At 42.8% G+C, this 23,566-nt stretch overlaps 1 protein-coding gene across 11 annotated transcripts in view; it reads left to right on the top strand.

Moving 5' to 3' along the window:
- The window catches only part of PARP4 (poly(ADP-ribose) polymerase family member 4), a 275,659-nt gene that overhangs the window by 239,130 nt on the left and 12,963 nt on the right, over window positions 1–23,566 (top strand). For 5 of the 11 annotated variants that reach the window (XM_073662418.1, XM_073662419.1, XM_073662416.1 and 2 more), the window contains 7 exons: window positions 2,157–2,261; window positions 7,837–7,890; window positions 9,272–9,349; window positions 10,863–10,904; window positions 19,772–19,825; window positions 19,905–20,007; window positions 22,181–22,313. In XM_073662418.1, coding sequence (XP_073518519.1) covers window positions 2,157–2,261; window positions 7,837–7,890; window positions 9,272–9,349; window positions 10,863–10,904; window positions 19,772–19,825; window positions 19,905–20,007; window positions 22,181–22,313 — 569 coding nt within the window. The remainder of the gene's footprint in view (window positions 1–2,156; window positions 2,262–7,836; window positions 7,891–9,271; window positions 9,350–10,862; window positions 10,905–19,771; window positions 19,826–19,904; window positions 20,008–22,180; window positions 22,314–23,566) is intronic. The other 6 variants (XM_073662415.1, XM_073662414.1, XM_073662412.1 and 3 more) reach the window with 6 other exon arrangements.

The raw sequence follows: 23,566 nt of genomic DNA, 5'->3' as shown, positions 1-23,566 counted from the left end.
GTCAGAGAGTTCTTGCAAATGGATATAGCTTCTAAGAGTTGATCAGCAACTTGCTTCAAGGTCATTTCTTCATGTCCCTCCCCCTCCTCCTCATCAGATACATGGCTCTTACGTTGATCCGTTATTTTATTTGACAAGGATGTTGGCCCCTTCCTCAATCGAGAATTTTGGCAAAGTCTTATCTGCTATACTCGAGTTTTTCCCTCGGCTCATTTTGTAACGTTATGAGCAGAGTATATTATATGATGGTTACTCAAATAGTATATTATGCAGACTTATTATGTAGAATTCAGAGTCTGGACAATGCTGCCACCTGGTGTCTTTGCTGCAGCAGTGTCTCAGTGGTCTCTTTTATAAGTTATATACCAGTTCCAGTATAAAAGATGTATTATTTCAATAATAAAGGTTGGAGGAAATAGTGGCTTCTGGTTGCTTTGTATATTGTTTCGGTCACTCTGTGTCCCAAATACGAATGCCAAGGACTAAATATAGGCTGAGTGTCTCATGCCCCAGGGCTTATGCTTCCCCTTGCAGAGTTAGGATGTGGCTGCTGTGTTTCCCTCCTTTAAATATTCCAGTGGCCCCCTAGATAGGTCGCGGGACCAGGTTGTCCGGTACACTCACCGCGGCACATCTCCAGAAGCCATCGCTCCTCAGGCCTTTCAGAGGGAGACCGACTGCCAGCGTATATTTTCAATGGCACCTGTAAGATGCGCCACATGCAGAGCCCTCAAGATGGCAGCCACTCCACACAGAGTTTACTCTGCCGAGGTCCGCAGAGCGCGCCAGACCGGAGCCCTCACCGTAGCAGCTCCTCAGAAGCCCAGCTGCTCCCCGCTTCTCCGGAGCTGTGCTGCAGGGCACAGAAATGAAGATCAGGGTCCAGTGAGTGCAGGATTATAAGCTGGATAGCGGGAGCTCAGATCTCCTGCGTTCTCTCAGCTCCACAGCATCGCCACGCCTCCTAGGACTTCCATCTTGACCATGCTTTGGACATTACTGTAAGAAATCAATATTCTGGAAAACACAAATTTTTGTAAAATTCACTGAGAATTCAGTTCTACTTGAATAAATTTGCTCATCTCTAATTGTGACTGTGTAGACCTCTGTTACGGATCCGGGTGGTGGAACCTCTGTGCTGCGGTGCAAGGAGGGACCAGAGGGGCGTAACTAAGTATCTACTTGGCCTGACCAAGGTCGCACGGCGGCTCAGTCGACTCCGTGAACCAGGGAGGAACCGAGCAGAGGGACCAGGTTCCACTCTGGGACCGGCCTTGTATGAGAGCAGGTGACTCACATGGGTCTGAAGGCAGGAACTGACCGGTACAGCGGATGAGCTCGGCAGGCAGGCTGACGGATGGTCCGGGTAGACAAGCAGGCTGATTAGACTGATAGTCAGGCGAGTGCTCCGGGTAGTCAAGCTGGCGGGCACAACAGGTAGCTGGCAGGTAACAGGCAGGTGTTTCCGGGTAAATCAGGCTGGCGGGCACGGCAGGTAACAGGCAGGTGCTTCCAGGTAAAGCAGGCTGTCAGACACGGCAGGCAACAGGCAGGTGCTTCCAGGTAAGCAGGCTGGCGGGCACGGCACGTAACAGGCAGGTGCTTCCAGATAAGTGAGTGGGCAGAGCCCATAGACAGACTGGCGGACTGGACTGAAGACAGACTGTCAGGCTGGATAGTAGTCAGACTGGCGGACTGGACTGTAGAACAGGCGGGCGGACAGGACTGACTTGCAGAGGACCTGAGGGCTGAAGCAAAGTAAGTAACACAAAGCAATAACCTTGCACGGGCACCTCCATATTGGAGGAGGTGCCTTTTATAGAGAAAGTCCTCCTGCCATTGGCCGGTGCACGCGGCCCCTTTAAGAGGGAGGGAGCGCCCTAAGCACAGAGCCAGGGAAGCTGCATGCACCAGCAGCAGCTGCAGGGAGGCCGGAAAATGCCGGAGCAGAACCGTGGCGGTAAGGTGGACGGCGAATCTGCCTGGCAGAGGGCGGAGACGCCGATGCTACAACCTCAAAATGTCCAGAGTGACCAGACAATGTCCGTGCAAGATCCTGCCGTGCTTTTGTTATGTGTATGATGTCTGTAAATACTAACAGATCTGTATAAAGGCATTTATTACACCTACTTATAATGTATATTTTTGTATTGAAGAAATCAGGGGGATACAAAAAAAGTTCAATAGAGGTTCGTATCATAGCTGAGGACGATGACTTCCCAAGTTTCCAATCTGCTGGCCCCCCACGTATACGCCCCAGGGTACGTATCTTTGTATTCACATTGTTTGGTATATTTCTCTCCCGGTTGTGTACTTTCCAAGTTTTATAAAACAGAAAGACTAAACAAATCATGTGGTACGCATAGATGCGTTTTCCCCTTATTTGATGCTTTTTTGTTGCAGATATGAAGCAGCGTTTTATTGTGTTTTTTTTTTATAGGACAGAAAAGCTTTGATTTTGCACTTAAAAAAGTAACTGCATATTTTTAAGGCTGCACATAGAAGCCTCCAGAGGAAAAAAGCGCCAAAGCCCCACAGTTCAGCAGCTTCTTTACACACACAGGGGGCGCAGTTTCCATGAAATCACATCCATTTTTATTGCACAGTTAAACACAGAATTTCTGAGCAAAAACTGCAACAGAAAAAAAAACAGAAAATTTACACTACATGTGAACACTGCCTACATGTCCAGGCAAAGTGGATGTGATTTCATGAAAACTCCTTCCCACTGTTCATCTAAAGACGCTGCTGAATTATTAAGCAGGCCATAGGTTTCAAGCAATATTGGAAAGAAAAAGGATTTCTCTGCTGCCGAAAATGGTCAAATAGTGTAATGTCTTGGACAAGGTATGAAAACATTAGATATTTAACAAACACTGATCATCGTACTGTGAAGAGATATGTGACTGATAAGAGCACAGACGAGTTCATGCAGATACAGGCATAATGAGGAAGGTTTCTGCCAGACAAATTCTTTCAGTCAAGGTGTGGGAAAGACTTAGTGCAACACAAAGGGAAGAGGGAAAGGGAGCCCGGACTCTAGGGAAAGGGGGGAAGTGGAGACCTCATAGGTTGATCTAGTTTCACCCTGTCTCCCCTAACGTCCCTGTATTGGCTCTTCACAAATCGCCGCACACATAGCTCTCCCTTTCTTCCCCTGGCGTATGGCTTAGGCTAGGGAAGGGAGGAGATGAGCACTAGTCGATCTCCACTAAACACTATAGACAACAGGGGTGGACAAACAGAGGGAAATTGCTTAGATTTAGGCGAACTCCAGACAAAAGCACACACGTTCTCAAGCTCCAGAGAGGACGAAGTTCTGCTCTTGCTAAAGCTTTCACAAGTAGTAATGAATATCACCGGCACCTCCCTCTGAAACACAGCAGGTATTTATACACCTAGGCAGGGTGTTAATTAGCCAGAGGGAGGTAGCCTCTGTGTCCTAGAGAAAACCTCTAAGAAGATGTCTGTAATGCCAAACGTGGAGATCTCCTGCAACCAACTGCAGGGCGACTGTCACCTCTGACACACTCGTGACAAATTCATCCGATTAAGAGAACAACTTCTAAAATACCATTACAAAGCGGCAAACAGGTATTTGAAGTTGCAGACGCCTTTATTCTCGCAAACCTCAAGATGTAGGATCTTCCAGATGCTTGCAATTGTGCATAAAACTACTATTCTACTACCCCTAAACAGTGCTCACAAGCAGAAACAGTGGTAGTGGGCCCAGACATACGGGAGGGCTAATTTTAAAACCGTCTTGCTTATTGATGAGTGAGGGCAAACCCTTGATGGTCCAGATGTATGTAGTAGTGGATGGTGGGTGGATGACCCCATGTCCCAACAAGGCTGCAACATCAGCAAAGAGGTGGTGGAGTCATGTTTTGGTCCGGAATCATGGGGAGACAGCTGGTAGGCCCCTTTAGGGTCCCTGAAAGTGTTAAAATGACCTGGGTAAAGTATATAGAGTTTCTAACTGACCACTTTCTTCCATGATACAAAAAGAAGAGCTGTATCATCCGTAGCAAAATCATCCTCATGCAATGCTCGATCATTGGCTGCTATGGGCATAAAGAGAAAGGGACTTGTGGTGTGGCCACCATCCTCCCCTGACCTCAACACTATTGAGAACCTTTGGAGTATCCTCAATCAAAAGATCTATGAGGGTGGGAGATCGATCACATCAAAACAGCAGCTCGGGGAGGTCTGTCTGACATCCTGCAAAGAAATTTAAGCAGAAACTATCCAAAAACTCACAAGTTCAATGGATTAAAGAATTGTGAAGGGGATATCAAAGAAAGGTCCGATGTTACGTGTAACTTGGCCTGTTAAGATGTTTTTGATTGAAAAAGTTCTTGATTTCAATAAATGTGACCTCTCAATGCTTCGAATTCAACAATTGACCATTTTCAGTTTTTTACAACCTATAAAATGTTTGGAAACTCAGTGGTGCATAATAATTTGGAGCAGGGCATTTTGAGTCATTTTAGTTTTGAAAAAAAATACTGTTATCATTGGGAGGTTTGTCCAATAAAATATGATTTATCCTCTAATGGTTGATGATTTGCATCGGCCATTTAGGAAACTCAGAGGAAAATAGCATTTACATAATGATTTGGAACGCAGTATAATGTCTTTCACTCATACCACTTACACTCCATATAGACAATATAGCCGGCTGTACACTTTAGTAGACATTATTCTAATTTACACACTATCAAGGATGCCTATTGCAGATTTTATATTAAGCAGTCCTGTGCTACACTGATGTTCTGTGTCCTTCATGACCACACATAAATGTGGGCAAACAAGGACGGCCTCACCTATGTATCCTATATGGTGCACAGACTGAGCAACATGTGGAAATGCAGGAGATCGGCTTTTATCTGGAATATGGAGACTCTCCTGCTAAGTGTAAATCAACTTTTTATCTACTTGTGAAAGTTTTATTTTTGGGATCTAAGGGGTAATGTTTCTCCTTGTGGAGAGTGACATGCCTGGCATGCAAATTTAAGGAGGCTTATAAGCCATGCATGCTACTCTGAGAAATGAAATATGCAAATTTCCTCTTCCTCTATGAAGAGGCAATTTGCAGTTTTATTTTTCTTCAACCTATGCACCAAGGACCCATTGTAATAACTCTCAGGAGAATAGGCTTCAAATGAGGAGCTGAAATGTCGCATATACAGTACAGACCAAAACTTTGGACACACCTTCTCATTTAAAGATTTTTCTGTATTTTCATGACTATGAAAATTGTACATTCACACTGAAGGCATCAAAACTATGAATTAACACATGTGGAATTATATACTTAACAAAAAAGTGTGAAACATCTGAAAATATGTCTTATATTTTAGGTTCTTCAAAGTAGCCACCTTTTGCTTTGATAACGGCTTTGCACACTCTTGGCATTCTCTTGATGAGCTTCAAGAGGTAGTCACCGGAAATGATCTTCCAACAATCTTGAAGGAGTTCCCAGAGATGCTTAGCACTTGTTGGCCCTTTTGCCTTCACTCTGCGGTCCAGCTCACCCCAAACCATCTTGATTGGGTTCAGGTCTGGTGACTGTGGAGGCCAGGTCATCTGGCGTAGCACCCCATCACTCTCCTTCTTGGTCAAATAGCCCTTACACTGCCTGGAGGTGTGTTTGGGGTCATTGTCCTGTTGAAAAATAAATGATGGTCCAACTAAGAGCAAACCGGATGGAATAGCATGCTGCTGCAAGATGCTGTGGTAGCCATGCTGGTTCAGTATGCCTTCAATTTTGAATAAATCCCCAACAGTGTCACCAGCAAAGCACCCCCACACCATCACACCTCCTCCTCCATGCTTCACGGTGGGAACCAGGCATGTAGAGTCCATCCGTTCACCTTTTCTGCATCGCACAAAGACACGGTGGTTGGAACCAAAGATCTCAAATTTGGACTCATCAGAACAAAGCACAGATTTCCACTGGTCTAATGTCCATTCCTTGTGTTCTTTAGCCCAAACAAGTCTCTTCTGCTTGTTGCCTGTCCTTAGCAGTGGTTTCCTAGCAGCTATTTTACCATGAAGGCCTGCTGCACAAAGTCTCCTCTTAACAGTTGTTGAAGAGATGTGTCTGCTGCTAGAACTCTGTGTGGCATTGACCTGGTCTCTAATCTGAGCTGCTGTTAACCTGCGATTTCTGAGGCTGGTGACTCGGATAAACTTATCCTCAGAAGCAGAGGTGACTCTTGGTCTTCCTTTCCTGGGGTGGTCCTCATGTGAGCCAGTTTCTTTGTAGCACTTGATGGTTTTTGCAACTGCACTTGAGGACACTTTCAAAGTTTTCCCAATTTTTCACACTGACTGACCTTCATTTCTTAAAGTAATGATGGCCACTCGTTTTTCTTTACTTAGCTGCTTTTTTCTTGCCATAATACAAATTCTAACAGTCTATTCAGTAGGACTATCAGCTGTGTATCCACCTGACTTCTGCACTACACAACTGATGGTCCCAACCCCATTTATAAGGCAAGAAATCTCACTTATTAAACCTGACAGGGCACACCTGTGAAGTGAAAACCTTTTCCGCTGACTACCTCTTGAAGCTCATCAAGAGAATGCCAAGAGTGTGCAAAGCAGTCATCAAAGCAAAAGGTGGCTACTTTGAAGAACCTAGAATATAAGACATATTTTCAGTTGTTTCACACTTTTTTGTTAAGTTTATAATTCCACATGTGTTAATTCATAGTTTTAATACGTTCAGTGTGAATGTACAATTTTCATAGTTATGAAAACATAGAAAAATCTTTAAATGAGGTGTGTCCAAACTTTTGGTCTGTACTGTATCTGCGTCAATAAAGGCCACTTTTCTGTTCACTGATTTTCATTGTAGTGCTGCTTCCATTCTATATTTTCTACATATGGTGGCTTCTTGGCTGTTTGCTTGCGGAAATATTGTACCCACAACATTGGGACTGTGCTGCTTTTTTCCCTTGTTGCATACATAAATATATATATATATATATATATATATAATTTTTTTTTATTTTTTTTTTCCGATTATATTCTGTATAAAAGAAATCCTTAAAGTGAATCTGTCATCAGGTTTTTTCTACCCCATGTGAGAGCAGCATAATGTAGGGACAGAAACCTTGATTCCAGTGATGTGTCACTTACTGGGCTGTGTGCTGTCATTTTTATAAAATCCCTGTTTTCTCTGCTGCTTATCTAGCAGTTCTCTGAATGCTGAGCACTGTATAACTCCGCCCCCACACCACTGATTGGCAGCTTTCTGCCTCTGCACAATGTACACAGAAATCTGCCAATCACTGGTGTGGGGGCGGGGTTATACAGAGCTCATGAATATGGAGGACTACATGGCAGCTGGATTACTAGTCCTCTAATAAAAAATTTCCTTCAGACAGAGCAGTGCTTTTATCAAAACTACAATAAGCAGCCCAGTAAGTGACAAATCGCTGAAATCTGGGTGTCTGTCTCTACATTATGCTGCTCTCAGAGTAGGTGGCTAAAAACCTGGTGATGGATTCCCTTTAAATATTCTAGTTTTCACACCGAGCTTTACATCAGTCACGGTTGGCTTCCTGCTTCTTGCAGCTCACTTGTCAGCTTTACTGTGTGTACTGAGACTCTGTCGACAGGGCAGGACTGCCAACATCGTGTCAACTGGGGGATCCGGCTGTCAATCAGCATTACATTGGTAGTCACGCCCTGTCATCATGGCAGTCGGGAAAAGATTGTGTGTTCTGTGCCCCTGTTCTTGTGTATGCATGCATGACCAACAAAACATAACTAAGTTCTTCCTCTTGGATTAATCATATCTTCATTTTTCATATTTATTTAAAGATTTCTGAAACAAGACCTGAGGAGCCTTTTTTTTCGAAATTTTTTAAAAAAAATGTAAGTATTCCCAAGTTGCAATGTGCAAATTTCAGGAAGAGATAGAGCTGAAGAGATATATAATGCTTGCAGTAACTTTGGAGCACTCGCGTACTAAGCACTAAGGCCCCGATTCATCATTTGCCAGTTTTGTTGAAGTCACTTTTCTTTTTTGTCTTACGGCATTTGTTGACTTTTTTTTAATCTAATTCTTGATAATGGCACACGTGGGTCATGAATTTTGCACAAAGTAAAAAAAAAAGTCTTTATTTTTGTCTTTAACCTTATTTGCAATATTTTGCAAAAATTGTGCCAAAAATTTCTGACGTGCATAACATTGCTCCAAAAGGAAGCTGGGGTATATTGGCGCAAAAACAAAAATTACGTCTTTTGGAAAAGTCGCAAATGATGAATGAGGTGATAATATCTGTAATCCCAAACCTTTCCCATAATGGAAAAACATATAAAAATGACTTTAAACAAGACGCAAAATAAAATAAAAATTAGGTGCAAATGAAAAAGAGGCGTAATACCAATTTTGGGTAAAATCAAATTTTAAAAAATAAAGAAATGCTGGAAATGCCTTTTTATTGGTCCCCTCACCTCTCTTAAAAAACACTATAAAGAGCAAAACATTGCGTGTACCCCCAAATGGTATCAGTGTAAGGGTGTGTGAATGCCTGTGCACACTCTGCGTTGCTCCTTGATAAAACAGGTGCAGAGTAAAATATGGTATATACCTTGGATAGAATAATGTAAATGTGTGTTAATGTACTGCAATTAAGTAATATAGGGAAAGAGCAAGATATGAGCATAGGAATAGGATAGGGTTAAATAGGAACTAGGGAATTAGGATAGGTGAACACTGTAGTGTGAGGAACAGGTAGAAGTTGTAGTTGTTAGGTCCAGAGGTTTTCCCAGTTGGGAGGGGGAGTGAAGTTATAAATAGAAGAAGTACTTCCTGGTTTAGTCAGATAGAGGAATATAGTTGAAAGTGTTGGAGCATTTAAGCATGTGCAGGAGAGATAACTGAAAGAAGTGGCGAAGTTCAGGGCCATTTGGCTGAAGGTCGACAGTGATACAGAGAGGAGAGAAGGAAAGCAGAGTAGGCCAGGAGCCTGAGGAAGTACGAGGAGCACGCTGAAGGGTAGGAAATACAGTATGCGGACGTCCGCCACTTTGTTCAGCAGGATGCTGAAACAGCAGAATAGTGGGTTAGGGAGCATGAAAACTGTATTGGAAGAGGAAGGCATTGTATAGCCAGAGGTAACAGAGAATACAGGAAGAGCTCTGGATGAGCAACAGAACATGTGCTGTACTGTATCTACTATTGAAACTGTGACTGTGTGCTGTGACCAGAACTGAACTGGAAGAGTTAAGTAAAGTTGTTCTGTTGAAAAAGGAACAAGAGTCTGTGCTTGATTGTCTGCCTGCAGCTGAAGTGGGAACTCTGGAGCAGATGGGACTCTCAAGGAAAACTGTGAGTGTTATTCAGTACACACAGACAGACTGAACATTATTTATTCTTTGTGGGGAGCCAGGATGTGGGAGCACAGTAGCAGTCCCTCGCCACAAATACCACCCTGTACCCCTCACATCAGTAAAAACACCAGCCTGCCAAGCCCTACACAGACCCATTGATCGGAAGATGAAAAATAAGTAATTGTTCTCAAAAAATGGTGAAAAACATATTTTTTGTTGCCACCTTCTGAATTTTTTAATCCACTAAAGTCATTTAAAAAAAATATGTAAATTTGTTACTGCCATAATCTCACTGACCGGAAGACCTGTGTTGCCAGGTCGTTGTCACCATACAATGAACGCCGTAAAAACAAAATCCATTAAACAATGATGGAATTTTAAAGTTTTCACCAATTCATCCCACTTAGATCTTTTTTTTTTTACCGTTTCTCAGTACATTATATGGTAAAATGAATGGTGCCATTCAAAACTAGAATTTGTCCCATAAAAAAATCAAACCCTAAGACCTCTATGGAGATGAAAAAATAAAAATGTTATACCTCTTGAAAGAAGAGAAAATAAAAAGAAAAATCACCTAGTCTGTAAAGAGGTTGTTCAACTTTTACACTGATGGCCTGCCCATAGGATAGGTCATTGATTTCTGATCGGCCGGGGTCCGACACCCGGCACCTCCGCCGATCAACGGTTATCGATGTCTGCGGCGGATGCCGGGTGGAAGTGCTCACTTGCTGAGCTGACCGTCTACTTGTAGTGGCCGGGGCTTGGTACTGCACATTCACCTCCTCTTCAAATCAATAGGAGGTGGATGTGTAGTACCCTGCGACGGCCTCTAGAAGTACTTCTGGCCGGCGGACGCCGCCACCGTTAACAGCTGATCAGCGGAGGTGCTGGGTGTCGGACCCCGGCCGATCATACATTGATGACCTATCCTAAGGATAGGCCATCAATGTAAAAGTTGTGGACAAGCTCTTTAAGGCGCTGTATACAGCAAATTGGCATAGAATACAGCCTGCGATTTTTTTTATATATTTTTTTATTAATTCTTCATACTAACGTTTTTTCATCTATATACAACACAATAAGCATTTTTTTTTTAAAGTAGGCCCCAATGGAGGTCAGGAAAATTTATATACTATGTGTGTTTTACAACAGCAAACAATCATAATTAATAGTATGCATCGTGTGACAAAATGTGGGGGCAACACTTCCAAAAATTCTCTACATTTCAACTAGTCAAATGCTGATAAAACACAGCAGAATGCAGGATTTTTCTCTAAAGCCTGTATAGTCCTGATACTGCTACATGATGGGTCTCCATGATTGGGGTCATTCTCGATGCCTTTGGGGCTTCAGAAAAGAAATCATTGTGGCTTCTAGGACAGTGTCTACTATCACGTCATTGAGATACATGTCATTAAATGAATGTTTCAGGCAAGGAACATTACCTTCTATCGACAAACAGTCTGGTCCTAGAGTTTTATGATTATGTTTCATATCCTATATCTTTCTAGAAAACATCGAAAAGAAGATTTGCACGTTCAAATTTAAGTCAGGTATTTTATTTTTGGTTCCTGAAGGCTTAGTGATCTGTCCGATATGATGTAAATGGTTAGAGTATCTGGCACCAGGTTCTTGCTACCCCATCTGAGAGCAGCCTAATGAAATGGCAGAGACCCTGATTCCAGCGATGAGTCACTTAGTGGGCTCCTTGCTGTAGTTTTGATAAAAATCCCTGTTTTATCTGTTGCAGATCTAGCAGTTTTCTGAATGCTTATCTCCGCCCACCCCTCTTTCCTCGCACTACTGATTGGCAGCTTTCTGTGTACACTGCATAGGCAGAAAATCGTCAATCAGTGCTGGGAACGGGGTTGTACAGATTTCATGAATATGTAGGACTACATGGCAGCAGGCTTACTAATCCTCTTGTGATAATCTCCTGCTGATAAAACAGTGATTCTATCAAAACTACAACGAGCAACCCAGTAAGTGACACATCTCTGGAATTGGGGTCTCTGTCTCTATATTATTTTGTGCTCAGTGGTGGCAAAACCTGCTGACAGATTCCCTTTAATGGGGTTTTCCACAATTCTATAGAAACTACAAAACAGCTGCCAATAGAAAACTAAATGTAAAAAATTGTACTCTCCTATTTAATCCCTGCCATTCCAGGATCATGTCCTAGTCATTCCAGATGGTCCTCCTATTATTTGACTGCCGCTATGAGAATGTTTAATTATCTGCAGACCATCTGGTGGAGGTGTGAATTGTGTCCATGTAGTGAGTCATAAATCCAGGTGTTAGATTGAGTCCTGTTATCAAGGAATTGAACATTCTTATCAATTTGAATTCCCAAATTTTTCTGTCGTCCTTGAAATGACCTTTTAGCATTAAAGCTTTTAGATCTGTCATACAGTGTCCCGGGGAGAGAAATGTTTTCCCACAGGCGTGTCCAGTTCATTCTTAACTGTGTGTCTGCGTAAACTCATTCTCTTTTGCAGTTTTTGCATCGTTTCTCCAATATAAACTCCTTCCGGGTACCTTGTACATTGTATTATATACACCACATTGGAGGATGTACTTGAAAAGACATCCATGATTTTGTAGTCCTGATTTGTGCTTGGTATGCAGACTGTATTTGATGGTAATATCTGGGTACAAGTTTTGCATTTTTTGTTTTTACATGGTAATGTGCCGGTCACTGATGGGGATGAGAGGACACTTCTGGCAAGGAGATTCCTTAAGTTAGGGGGCTGTTTGTAGGAGAGAAGTGGTAGTTCTGGGGATATTTCTTGCAGTTTGTTGTCTCTGTGAAATATGGGTTGGAGATTAGCACCAATTGTCCTTAGGATGTTCATGTGGGGGTTGTATGGTACCCTGTTGTTGTCCTCCCTCTGTCTGTAATCCAGGAGGCTGCTTCTTGGGATCCTTGTAGCTCTGTGGATCTGTTCATCTATTACCAGTGGATGGTATCCTTGTTGCAGGAATGTATTCCTCAGTGATAGCAGCTGCAGTTTTCTGTCCTTGCTGTCTGAGCAGATTCGAATGTACCTCAGAGCTTGACTGTAGATGATGGTTCCGGACCGCCAATAGACTTTAAACGTCTGGGCTGTCCATACTTTACTTTGCACTGATGTACAAAAGTGTTAATGAAGAGTAGGTTGCTTTTACGAGATTGTGCAGGCGGGGTTCTTTCTGTCGGATACAGCCAGACTCCCTATAGAGAAGGCAGACACGTTTTTTTGCCATTTCTTCCTTCCTAATCTACAGGGTGTCCCTAAAGTCTGGACACACAGGAATTCTCATTAACTAGACTTTTAATTATTTTAATTAATTCTAATAGAATTTTGCAAAGCGCATCAACCTTTGCATCGCAATTGATGGAAATCATATTGAAGAAGTTATTTAATACTCCAATTGAATAAAATGTGGTTAATAAATGTAATTTCTTGAAAATATGTATTTTTGCTTATGTGTCCAGACTTTAGGGACACCTTGTATATACACAGCGCTTCCTTCTTTTGACCCAGTGATCATGTGATTGATGGGTGTAAGGAGGGAACAGGAGCTGCTGGTTCCTAGGAAACCCCATTGGCTTTGCTATGCAGGCAGGAGGTTGAATTTTCCTTGTAATTGGGGCTAGAATACAAGCCCAAGTTACAGGAGAAATCTTCAACAAAAAGACACCTCAAGTCCAAATCGCTGTTTCTAGCCCTACCCCATCAAAGCAATTATGTCCAATACATAAAAATAATTTCTGCGGCAGGCACAATTTAAAATATTTTATTAGTGGTCTTTTGTGGTCGAAAACATGCAAAACATTTTCTTTACATTTTCCTCTGATATCAACAAAAAGGAAGGAATATAAAAAGTACATAACAATTAACCTATATGTATTGTGGAAAAAAGTGAACAAATATTTGAATATCTGAACGAGAATTTGTGTGATAAAGCCCGAAAATGTGCAGAAACAGAGGAATGCTGTAGTATTTGTTAACATTGACATTGATCCCGTAAGGATAGCTGATTTTATTACCAAAAGCAAGCTAATGTTGTTAAAAAAATATATATTAATGGAAAATCCTTTTAAATATTTTGTACTTAAATTCTTCTGTAAATATCTCTATTTGCCGTCATTCAATTGAAATAGTCTTGTTTTCTTTAAAGGGGTTGTCTACTACTAGGACAATCCCTTCTTGATCTAAATGCTTGGCCCGATAAAATAATAAAACCTATGCTCACCCCCCGTGCCGGCTCCATTCCAGCGGTGTCAGCACTCGCAGTCCTGGGGCTGCCATGCGGTTGTTGTGACACTTGACCCTAGTGCCCAATCAGCGGTGCCGAAGAAGAGGTTATCCTTGTAGTGGAGAATCCCTTTAAAGTAAACAAGACTACCACTGGCACAGCACCAGCACAAGAGGTGATTATTAGAGATGAGCGGTGTTCGACTAGAACTGTTCGCCAATCTCAAATTCGAGCTGTTTTGGGCGGTGTTCGAGTTGTTCGACGAACCCGAACGATTTGCAAAAAATTCGGCTGTTCGAGGTTATGTTCGATAACTGTTCGTGCACCAAAAGCGTGTCCTGCATGTCTGGCGCTATTTAGAGCACCAATCATGCAGGGATTGTCTGCCACTCACTGTAATGCCACAGCCATGGTGGTTGTGGCATTACAGTGATTGCCCAAATCGATGGGAACAGTGCCAACAGTGAAACATGAAAAGCCGGCAATTCAGCAGCGGCATACACCTGTACCCGACAATTTAGAACCGAAAGAATAGAGCTTCACACATAGATTAGATAGATATAAACATGTCAGCCACATATATATGAAGTACAGTGAAAGTGCTGCTTACTGTACTTGTCATTTAGCGTAAAGGATTTATCAAAAAAAATAATAGTGTTTTCATGCACCGTCTCTTTAAAAAAGCCGGCCGGCAATTCAGCAGCGGTACCCGACAATTTATAACAGACAGAATAGAGCTTCACACATAGATTAGATAGATAGAAACATGTCAGCCACATATATACGAAGTACAGTGACAGTGTTGCTTACTGTACTTGTCATTTAGCGTAAAGGATTTATTAAAAAAAATATTAGTGTTTTCATGCACTGTCTCTTTAAAAAAGCCAGCCGGCAATTCAGCAGCGGTACCCGACAATTTATAACAGACAGAATAGAGCTTCACACATAGATTAGATAGATAGAAACATGTCAGTCACATATATAATAAGTACAGTGATAGTGTTGGTTACTGTACTTGTCATTTAGTATTAAAATAAAGGATTTATTATTAAAAAAATTGGCGTGGGGTTCCCCTTAATTTTAGGCTCTAGCGGAGGTTAAGCAGACGGCTGGGGCAGATGTTTGAAGCCTGGGAAGGGGGTAATACCCACGGAGCTTCCCAGGCTACTAATATCAGCCCCCAGCTGAATACATAGCCTTTACTAGCTATTAAAATGGGGGACCCCCCCAAAAAAATGACGTGGGGTCCCCCCTAATTTAATAGCTAGCAAAGGCTAGGCAGACAGCTGGGGGCTGATATTAATAGCCCAGGAAGGGAGCCATGAATATTGGCCCCCTCCCAGGCTAGAAACACCAGCCGTCAGCCGCCCCAGAAATGGCGCATTCATAGGATGCGCCAATTCTGGCACTTAGCCTCGCTCTTCCACGCTGCCCTGGTGCGGTGGCAGGGGGTAATAGGGTTGGGGTTGATGTCAGCTTATAATGCCAGCTGACATCAAGCCCAGGTTAGTAATGGAGAGGCGTCTATAAGACACCCCCATTAATAACCCCATAGTCAAAGTTAAAAAAAAACACAAACACCCAGAATAAAGTCCTTTAATTGAAATAAAGACACAATCCTTTATTGTTCTAAATTAAACCATACTTACCGTCACGCCCATTCCAGCTGAAGCCAACGATCTCCTGCAATAAAAGAAAAATAATAAAGCAACCTCATCCTTACCTTTCCATGGTTCCCACGACAGCTTCAGCTCTGCTACATCGAGATGACAGGCTGGACCGCAGCAGAACGCTGCCATCCAGCCTCTCATCCCGCAGACACTGAGAAGCGCAGGCTTGCTTGCGCTGCTCAGCGTCTCTCTGTGACGACATCCAGATGAGCCGAGTTCATGTCCAATGAACTCGGCTCACCTCATGCACGTCACTGACAGCGTGGGAAAATTCTCACGCTGAAGCGGTGAGTGCAGGAGAATTCTCCCACGCTGTCAGTGACGTGCATAAGGTGAGCTCATGTCCAATGAACTCAGCTCACCTCCTGCACATCACTGACAGCGTGGGAGAATTCTCCTGCACTCAGCGCTTCAGCGTGAGAATTCTCCCACGCTGAAGCGCTGAGTGCAGGAGAATTTTCCCACGCTGTCAGTGACGTGCATGAGGTGAGCCGAGTTCATTGGACATTAACTCGGCTCATCTGGATGCCCTCACAGAGAGACACTGTGGAGCGCAAGCAAGCCTGCGCTTCTCAGTGTCTGCGGGATGACAGGCTGGATGGCAGCGTTCTGCTGCGGTCCAGCCTGTCATCTCGATGTAGCAGAGCTGAAGCTGTCATGGGAACCATGGAAAGGTAAGGATGATGTTGCTTTATTATTTTTCTTTTATTTCAGGAGATCGTTGGCTTCAGCTGGAATGGGCGTGATGGTAAGTATGGTTTAATTTAGAACAATAAAGAATTGTGTGTTTATTTCAATTAAAGGACTTTTTTCTGGGTGTTGTGTTTTTTTTAAATACTTTACTAGAAATTCATGGTGGTCATGTCTAATATTGGCGTGACCCCATGAATTTCGGGCTTAGGGCCAGCTGATAATGCCAAGCTGGCCCTAACCCCTTTATTACCCAGTGAGCCACCGCATCAGGGCCCTGGATGAGTTGGGTACAGCGCCAGAAGATGGCGCTTCTATGAACGCGCCATTTTCCGGGGTGGCTGCGGACTGCAATTTGCAGCGGGGGTGGCCCAGAAAGCTTGGGCCTCCCTGCGCTGCGGATTCCAGCCCCCAGCTGCCTAGTTGTACCTGGCTGGACACAAAAACAGGGCGAAGCCCCACGTCAATTTTCTTTAAATTATTTCATGAAATAATTAAGAAAAAAAGGGCTTCCCTATATTGTTGTGTCCGGCCAGGTACAAATAGGCAGCTGGTGGTTGGGGGCAGCCCGTTCCTGCCTGCTGTACCTGGCTGGACACAAATATAGTGCGAAGCCCCACGTCAATTTTTTTTAAATTATTTCATGAATTTCCTAAAATAATTTAAAAAAATTGAAGTGGGGCTTCGCCCTATATTTGTGTCCAGCCAGGTACAGCAGGCAGGAACGGGCTGCCCCCATCCACCAGCTGCCTATTTGTACCTGGCCGGACACAACAATATAGGGAAGGCCTTTTTTTCTTAATTATTTCATGAATTTCATGAAATAATTAAAAAAAAAGTACGTGGGGCTTCGCCCTATTTTTGTGTCCAGCCAGGTACAACTAGGCAGCTGGGGGCTGGAATCTGCAGCGCAGGGAGGCCCAAGCTTTCTGGGCCACCCCCGCTGCAAATTGCAGTCCGCAGCCGCCCCAGAAAATGGCGCGTTCATAGAAGCGCCATCTTCTGGCGCTGTACCCAACTCATCCAGGGCCCTGGTGCGGTGGCTCACTGGGTAATAAAGGGGTTAGGGCCAGCTTGGTATTATCAGCCCCAAGCCCAAAATTCATGGGGTCACGCCAGTATTAGACATGACCGCCATGAATTTCTAGTAAAGTATTTAAAAAAAACACAACAGCCAGAATAAAGTCCTTTAATTGAAATAAAGACACAATTCTTTATTGTTCTAAATTAAACCATACTTACCATCACACCCATTCCAGCTGAAGCCAACGATCTCCTGCAATAAAAGAAAAATAATAAACCAACCTCATCCTTACCTTTCCATGGTTCCCACGACAGCTTCAGCTCTGCTACATCGAGATGACTGGCTGGACCGCAGCAGAACGCTGCCATCCAGTCTGTCATCCCGCAGACACTGAGAAGCGCAGGCATGCTTGCGCTCCTCACTGTCTCGCTGTGACGGCATCCAGATGAGCCGAGGTCATGTCCAATGAACTCGGCTCACCTCATGCACGTCACTGACAGCGTGGGAAAATTCTCACGCTGAAGTGCTGAGTGCAGGAGAATTTTCCCACGCTGTCAGTGACGTGCATGAGGTGAGCCGAGTTCATTGGACATGAACTCGGCTCATCTGGATGTTGTCACAGAGAGACGCTGAGCAGCGCAAGCAAGCCTGCGCTTCTCAGTGTCTGCGGGATGACAGACTGGATGGCAGCGTTCTGCTGCGGTCCAGCCAGTCATCTCGATGTAGCAGAGCTGAAGCTGTCGTGGGAACCATGGAAAGGTAAGGATGAGGTTGCTTTATTATTTTTCTTTTATTGCAGGAGATCGTTGGCTTCAGCTGGAATGGGCGTGACGGTAAGTATGGTTTAATTTAGAACAATAAAGGATTGTGTCTTTATTTCAATTAAAGGACTTTATTCTGGGTGTTTGTGTTTTTTTTAACTTTGACTATGGGGTTAGTAATGGGGGTGTCTTATAGACGCCTCTCCATTACTAACCTGGGCTTGATGTCAGCTGGCATTATAAGCTGACATCAACCCCAACCCTATTACCCCCTGCCACCGCACCAGGGCAGCGTGGAAGAGCGAGGCTAAGTGCCAGAATTGGCGCATCCTATGAATGCGCCATTTCTGGGGCGGCTGACGGCTGGTGTTTCTAGCCTGGGAGGGGGCCAATATTCATGGCTCCCTTCCTGGGCTATTAATATCAGCCCCCAGCTGTCTGCCTAGCCTTTGCTAGCTATTAAATTAGGGGGGACCCCACGTCATTTTTTTTGGGGGGTCCCCCATTTTAATAGCTAGTAAAGGCTATGTATTCATCTGGGGGCTGATATTAGTAGCCTGGGAAGCTCCGTGGGTATTACCCCCTTCCCAGGCTTCAAACATCTGCCCCAGCCGTCTGCTTAACCTCCGCTAGAGCCTAAAATTAAGGGGAACCCCACGCCAATTTTTTTAATAATAAATCCTTTACTTTAATACTAAATGACAAGTACAGTAACCAACACTATCACTGTACTTATTATATATGTGACTGACATGTTTCTATCTATCTAATCTATGTGTGAAGCTCTATTCTTTCTGTTCTAAATTGTCGGGTACAGATGCTGAATTGCCGGCCGGCTTTTTTAAAGAGACGGTGCATGAAAACACTAATATTTTTTTTAATAAATCCTTTACACTAAATGACAAGTACAGTAAGCAACACTGTCACTGTGCTTCTTATATGTGTGACTGACATGTTTCTATCTATCTAATCTATGTGTGAAGCTCTATTCTTTCTGTTATAAATTGTCGGGTACAGATGCTGAATTGCCGGCCGGCTTTTTTAAAGAGACGGTGCATGAAAACACTATTATTTGTTTTAATAAATCCTTTACACTAAATGACAAGTGCAGTAACCAACACTGTCACTGTGCTTCTTATATGTGTGACTGACATGTTTCTATCTATCTAATCTATGTGTGATGCTCTATTCCTTCTTGTCTAAATTGTCGGGTACCGGTGTATGCCGCTGCTGAATTTGCCGGCCGGCTTTTTTAAAGAGAGTGTCTTCTGAGCAGTTTGTCAGCTTTTGGACACCTTTGCAGGTGTTTTCTATGTGTTTCTATGTGTTTTTGTTTGCCTGCCATTGGTTTTAACGGTGTTCGACGGTGTTCTAAGGTGTTCGACGAACAGTTCGACGAACAGTTCCTCGAACATCCCGGTGTTCGACGAACCGAACCGAACCCGAACACTACGGGGGTGGCTCAACACTAGTGATTATAAGCTTTTTTATTTCATCGGGGTATGACAAGGAGTTGTCCAAGTATTGGACAAGTTCTTTCAGAAGCTGAAAATTCACCCCAAGCTAGTTTTGGTAACGCCTCAGTACAGAAGAAGGGATCTACTTGTTTTGGAGTTTTTTATTGATCAGCAGCCCTTCTATAATGTATAAAGGAACAGTATTCATCTACATAGTAGCATTGAGAGATGTCAATTGTGTCCTCATTGAATGATCGTTAATAAAAAAAAAAAAGAGCAATAGCAAAAATTAAAAGACCAAAGACCAATCCGGTGACCAACTCAGGTCTGGGAAATGTATTACTTTACATTTTAATTGAATGGCCAGAGTAATAATCGTCCTTTTGTGAGCAGCTCTTCTTCTGGATCAAAAAGGAGGGTTGCTGATTTGATGCCCTCAGTTGTATTATCCACATACCTTATATCAAGGGAATACACACTCGGGTTGTCTTAGGGAGACACTTGTGACTCTTCATCGGACTATGAATAATACTTATATCATTATAATCTGATTATTTATATATTGGTATTTTGTAGAGAATACAGCCGGCGCCTCCTTCTTGGTCATCTCTGTCTTCTCTTCAGAGTCAGGTAATTGCAGCCTCCATGAAGGTGAAAATGAAAAATCATCTTAAGAAGCAAACTCACTGGTTCTGTTTCTATATTCCAGGAGGGTTTCTGGCCGCTCAACCAAGAACTTGGCACATTGTTAAACATCAATGTCTGTTACTTTACCGCAGATTTTCTGGTTAAGAAAGGCATCAAATCTCTGGGTAAGTTAGATTTAGGATGTAGCCCGCCTCTATGTATATCTTGTATGATGAATTGGTGCCATCAGGTTCATGCTTCTTAATCTGATAAAATAGGGACAGAGACCCTGATTTCAGCGCTGTTTTATATACTGGGCTTCTTGCTGTAATTTTGATAAAATCATTGTTTTATCTGCTGCAGCTCTGCTAGTCCTCTCAATAATGAGCTCTGTCTAACTATGCCCACACCAGTGATTGATTTCTGCCTACACTGTGCATAGGCAGAAATATGTGAATCAATAGTGTGGGATAGGGAGAACTGGATCTATGAATATCCAGCTCGCTAGGTATGGGGAGAACCCAGTGTATAACGATGGGAACAGGGGAGAGAGCCCTACAAATAGGGAAAGGGGGAGTGGAGACCCCTAAGCAGATCTAACGACACCCTGACTCCCCTATAAACCCTAAATAGGGTCCATACCTATCACTGAGCAGGATTCCTTAACCCTAGAGCTAGGCCCTAGGTAGGGAGGGGGAGGGGTGAGCACTAGTCAGCCCCCATGCAACTAAAGTACAAACCAGGGAAACAAACAAGGGAATACACTTAGCTTTAAGATGACACCGGAGAGAACATGGCTACAATCCACAAAGGAACTCCAAGGAAATTTTAGTCGACTACTAGAATTCCAGGCCAGAATAGAAGAGGAAACTATCACAGCAATTCACTAGAGAAACTTGAGTGCATTTAAGGATCCAGCAAGGGTGTGGTAATTAGCAGCAGAAAGTCTGGGTCAAAAATGTATAATCCCCAAGCAATGTGAAGATCACCGTTGGGTCCTAAAGAGAGAGGGGCAATCAAAGGATCAGGAAAACGTTTGCAAGGTCAAAAACAGCGACCATCTACAGCCGGATCCCGTATGACTATCTGTCAAACCTTACACACCGTTGACTTCTCATTACTGCAACAAACAAAACCGTGTTTTTCAAAACATCAGTACAAAGCTCAGTAAGTGGTTCACTGATGGAATTAGGGTCGCTAGTCTTTCTTTATGTTGCTTTCAGATGGGGTTAATCAAAAACCTTGTGAATGTTTCACTTAAAATTCTACATCCTTTAATAGCTATTGCTTGTTTGGCAAACAGCCATTTCTACAAGCCCCTTATTGCACATGGTTGCTTGGTTCAGCCTAATGTTCAAGTGTTCTCAGTAGGAAGAGGGGAATAAGCCACTGTCAGAAACCTTTCATGTAAGAACGATTGGTTGGGCATGTCTAAATCCAACATGCCTGATCCTTCTTTCCCGGAGATACCTCTATACACATCAGATGGTTGGCTATTCAGTCAAAACCAACAGGTTTGGACAACTTTTTGTATCAGCTGTTTAAAAAAAAATCAGAACATTGGGGGAAACCAAGATTGATGGGTTATAATAATGTTGTCACTCTGGTATTCTGAGTATAAGAAGTGAAAATATGATCTATAGGAATTGTCATTGTGTTTGACTCAGTGATGTAGACAAGATGCAGACAATCAGTAAGCTCAGTGGCTTTGCCCGTGTAGATGGCATGAGCAGCTGAACTCACTGATTGGATGCAGTGATGTCAACAAATTAGTGAACTTAGTGGCTCTTACAGTCTACACAGGCAAAGTCTCTGAGCGCATGGATTGGCTGCAGTGGTGTCGACATGATGTCAGAACTGCAGACAAAAGGCAGAGATCAGGCGGCAGCAGAGATCTGGCACTGGATCTGGGGAGAATAAGCAATACTTGGTTTATTTTTTTTATAGCTATTGCAGCCTAGGTAAGAACATTTTCTGAAAAGGAACAACCTCCCCTTTAATAAATATAAGAATTGGTGATTTAGAATTTGTTACTAGAATTACTATATATTAACTATATATTATAATATGTATTAGATTAAACTATATAATAACTACTGATGAATTCCATGATATTATGGGTTGAAATAAAGTATATGACGTGTAAATCACTGTGAGCCACTAGGGAAGCATTAGGATGTATGATTAAGGTCAACTCCAGGTATATGCGACTGACGGAGTCACAGTTGGATTGCCAGCAATTCCAGATTTGAGTTCCAATACATGAGCCCGCCGGATCACGTGGGGGTTCCAAGTTTTGTCTCGTACAGATGTTACAAGTTGTGAGCTGATCAATTTTTATATATTTGTGTTTTACAGGTACCAGAGGAATAGATTCAATTCAAAAACTGATTGCTACACTCTTGGTGCTGCAGATAATCCGTGCCCACAATATTCTGAGCGAAATCAAATTTAAAACTTTGATGAAGTTGGACCCGTCCATCCCAAGAAGGTATAATTTCAATACAATCAGTGTTTTATCAGCAGGAGATTATCACTGTGTGACTACAGCTCACGTGCATGGCAGTCTGGTTAATCAGTGTAACCCCACCCCCACCACTGATTGGCAGCTTGCGGACAGTGTACACAGGAAGCTGCCAATCAGTGGTGTGGGCGGGGTTATACACAGCCCAGAAGTCTTAGCTCTGCTATATCTACATCAAGTAAAACAAGGATTATATCAAAACTACATCAAGCAGCCCAGTAAGTGACACATCTCTGGAATAAGGCTTTCTTGCCCTACATCATGCTACTCTAGCATGGACCCAACAAGAAGGGGGACACTGCTAGACCTAATATTAACCAACAGGCCAGACCGCGTATCAAATATACGAGTTGGGGGTCACTTGGGTAATAGTGATCACAAAATAATAAGTTTTCATGTATCCTTTAATAAGTTGTGTATTAGAGGGGTTACGAGGACACTAAACTTCAGGAAGGCAAATTTCCAACGGTTGAGAGATTATCTTAGTACAATAAACTGGGACGATATCCTGAGACATAAAACTACTGAAAGCAAATGGGAGACATTTATTAGCATCCTGAATAGGACCTGTCCACAATATATACCCTATGGGAATAAACATGCTAGAAATAAGACGAAACCACTATGGCTAAATAGAGCTGTAAGGGGCGCAATAAGTGACAAAGAAAGCATTTAGAGAACTAAAGCAAGTAGGTAGTGATGAGGCATTAAATAAATACAGAAAATTAAATAAATTCTGTAAAAACCAAATCAAGGCAGCAAAGATTGAGGCTTGGAGAATCATTGCCAGAGAAAGTAAAAATAATCCCAAAATATTCTTTAACTACATAAATAGTAAGAAACTAAAAAATGATAGTGTTGGCCTCCTTAAAAATAGTCTGGGTGAAATGGTGGATGAGGATGAGGAAAAAGCCAATATGCTAAATGATTTTTTTTCAACCGTATTTACACAAGAAAATCGCATGACAGAAAACATGATTAGTGATGACAAAAATTCTCCATTAAATGTCACTTGCTTAACCCAGCAGGAAGTACGACGGCGTCTAAAAATCACTAAAGTTGACAAATCCCCGGGCCCGGATGGGATACACCCGCGAGTACTGCAGGAATTAAGTAATGTCATAGATAGACCATTATTTTTAATCTTTAAAGATTCCATAATAACAGGGTCTGTACCACAGGACTGGCGTATAGCAAATGTGGTGCCAATATTCAAAAAG

The sequence above is a fragment of the Phyllobates terribilis genome, unplaced genomic scaffold (assembly GCF_046119375.1).
Source record: "Phyllobates terribilis strain yellow unplaced genomic scaffold, ASM4611937v1 Scaffold_2__4_contigs__length_985480577, whole genome shotgun sequence".
Taxonomy (NCBI): Eukaryota; Metazoa; Chordata; class Amphibia; order Anura; family Dendrobatidae; genus Phyllobates; species Phyllobates terribilis.
The sequence above is the reverse complement of the archived record's forward strand: the minus strand, read 5'-3'. Positions and strand labels throughout refer to the sequence as shown.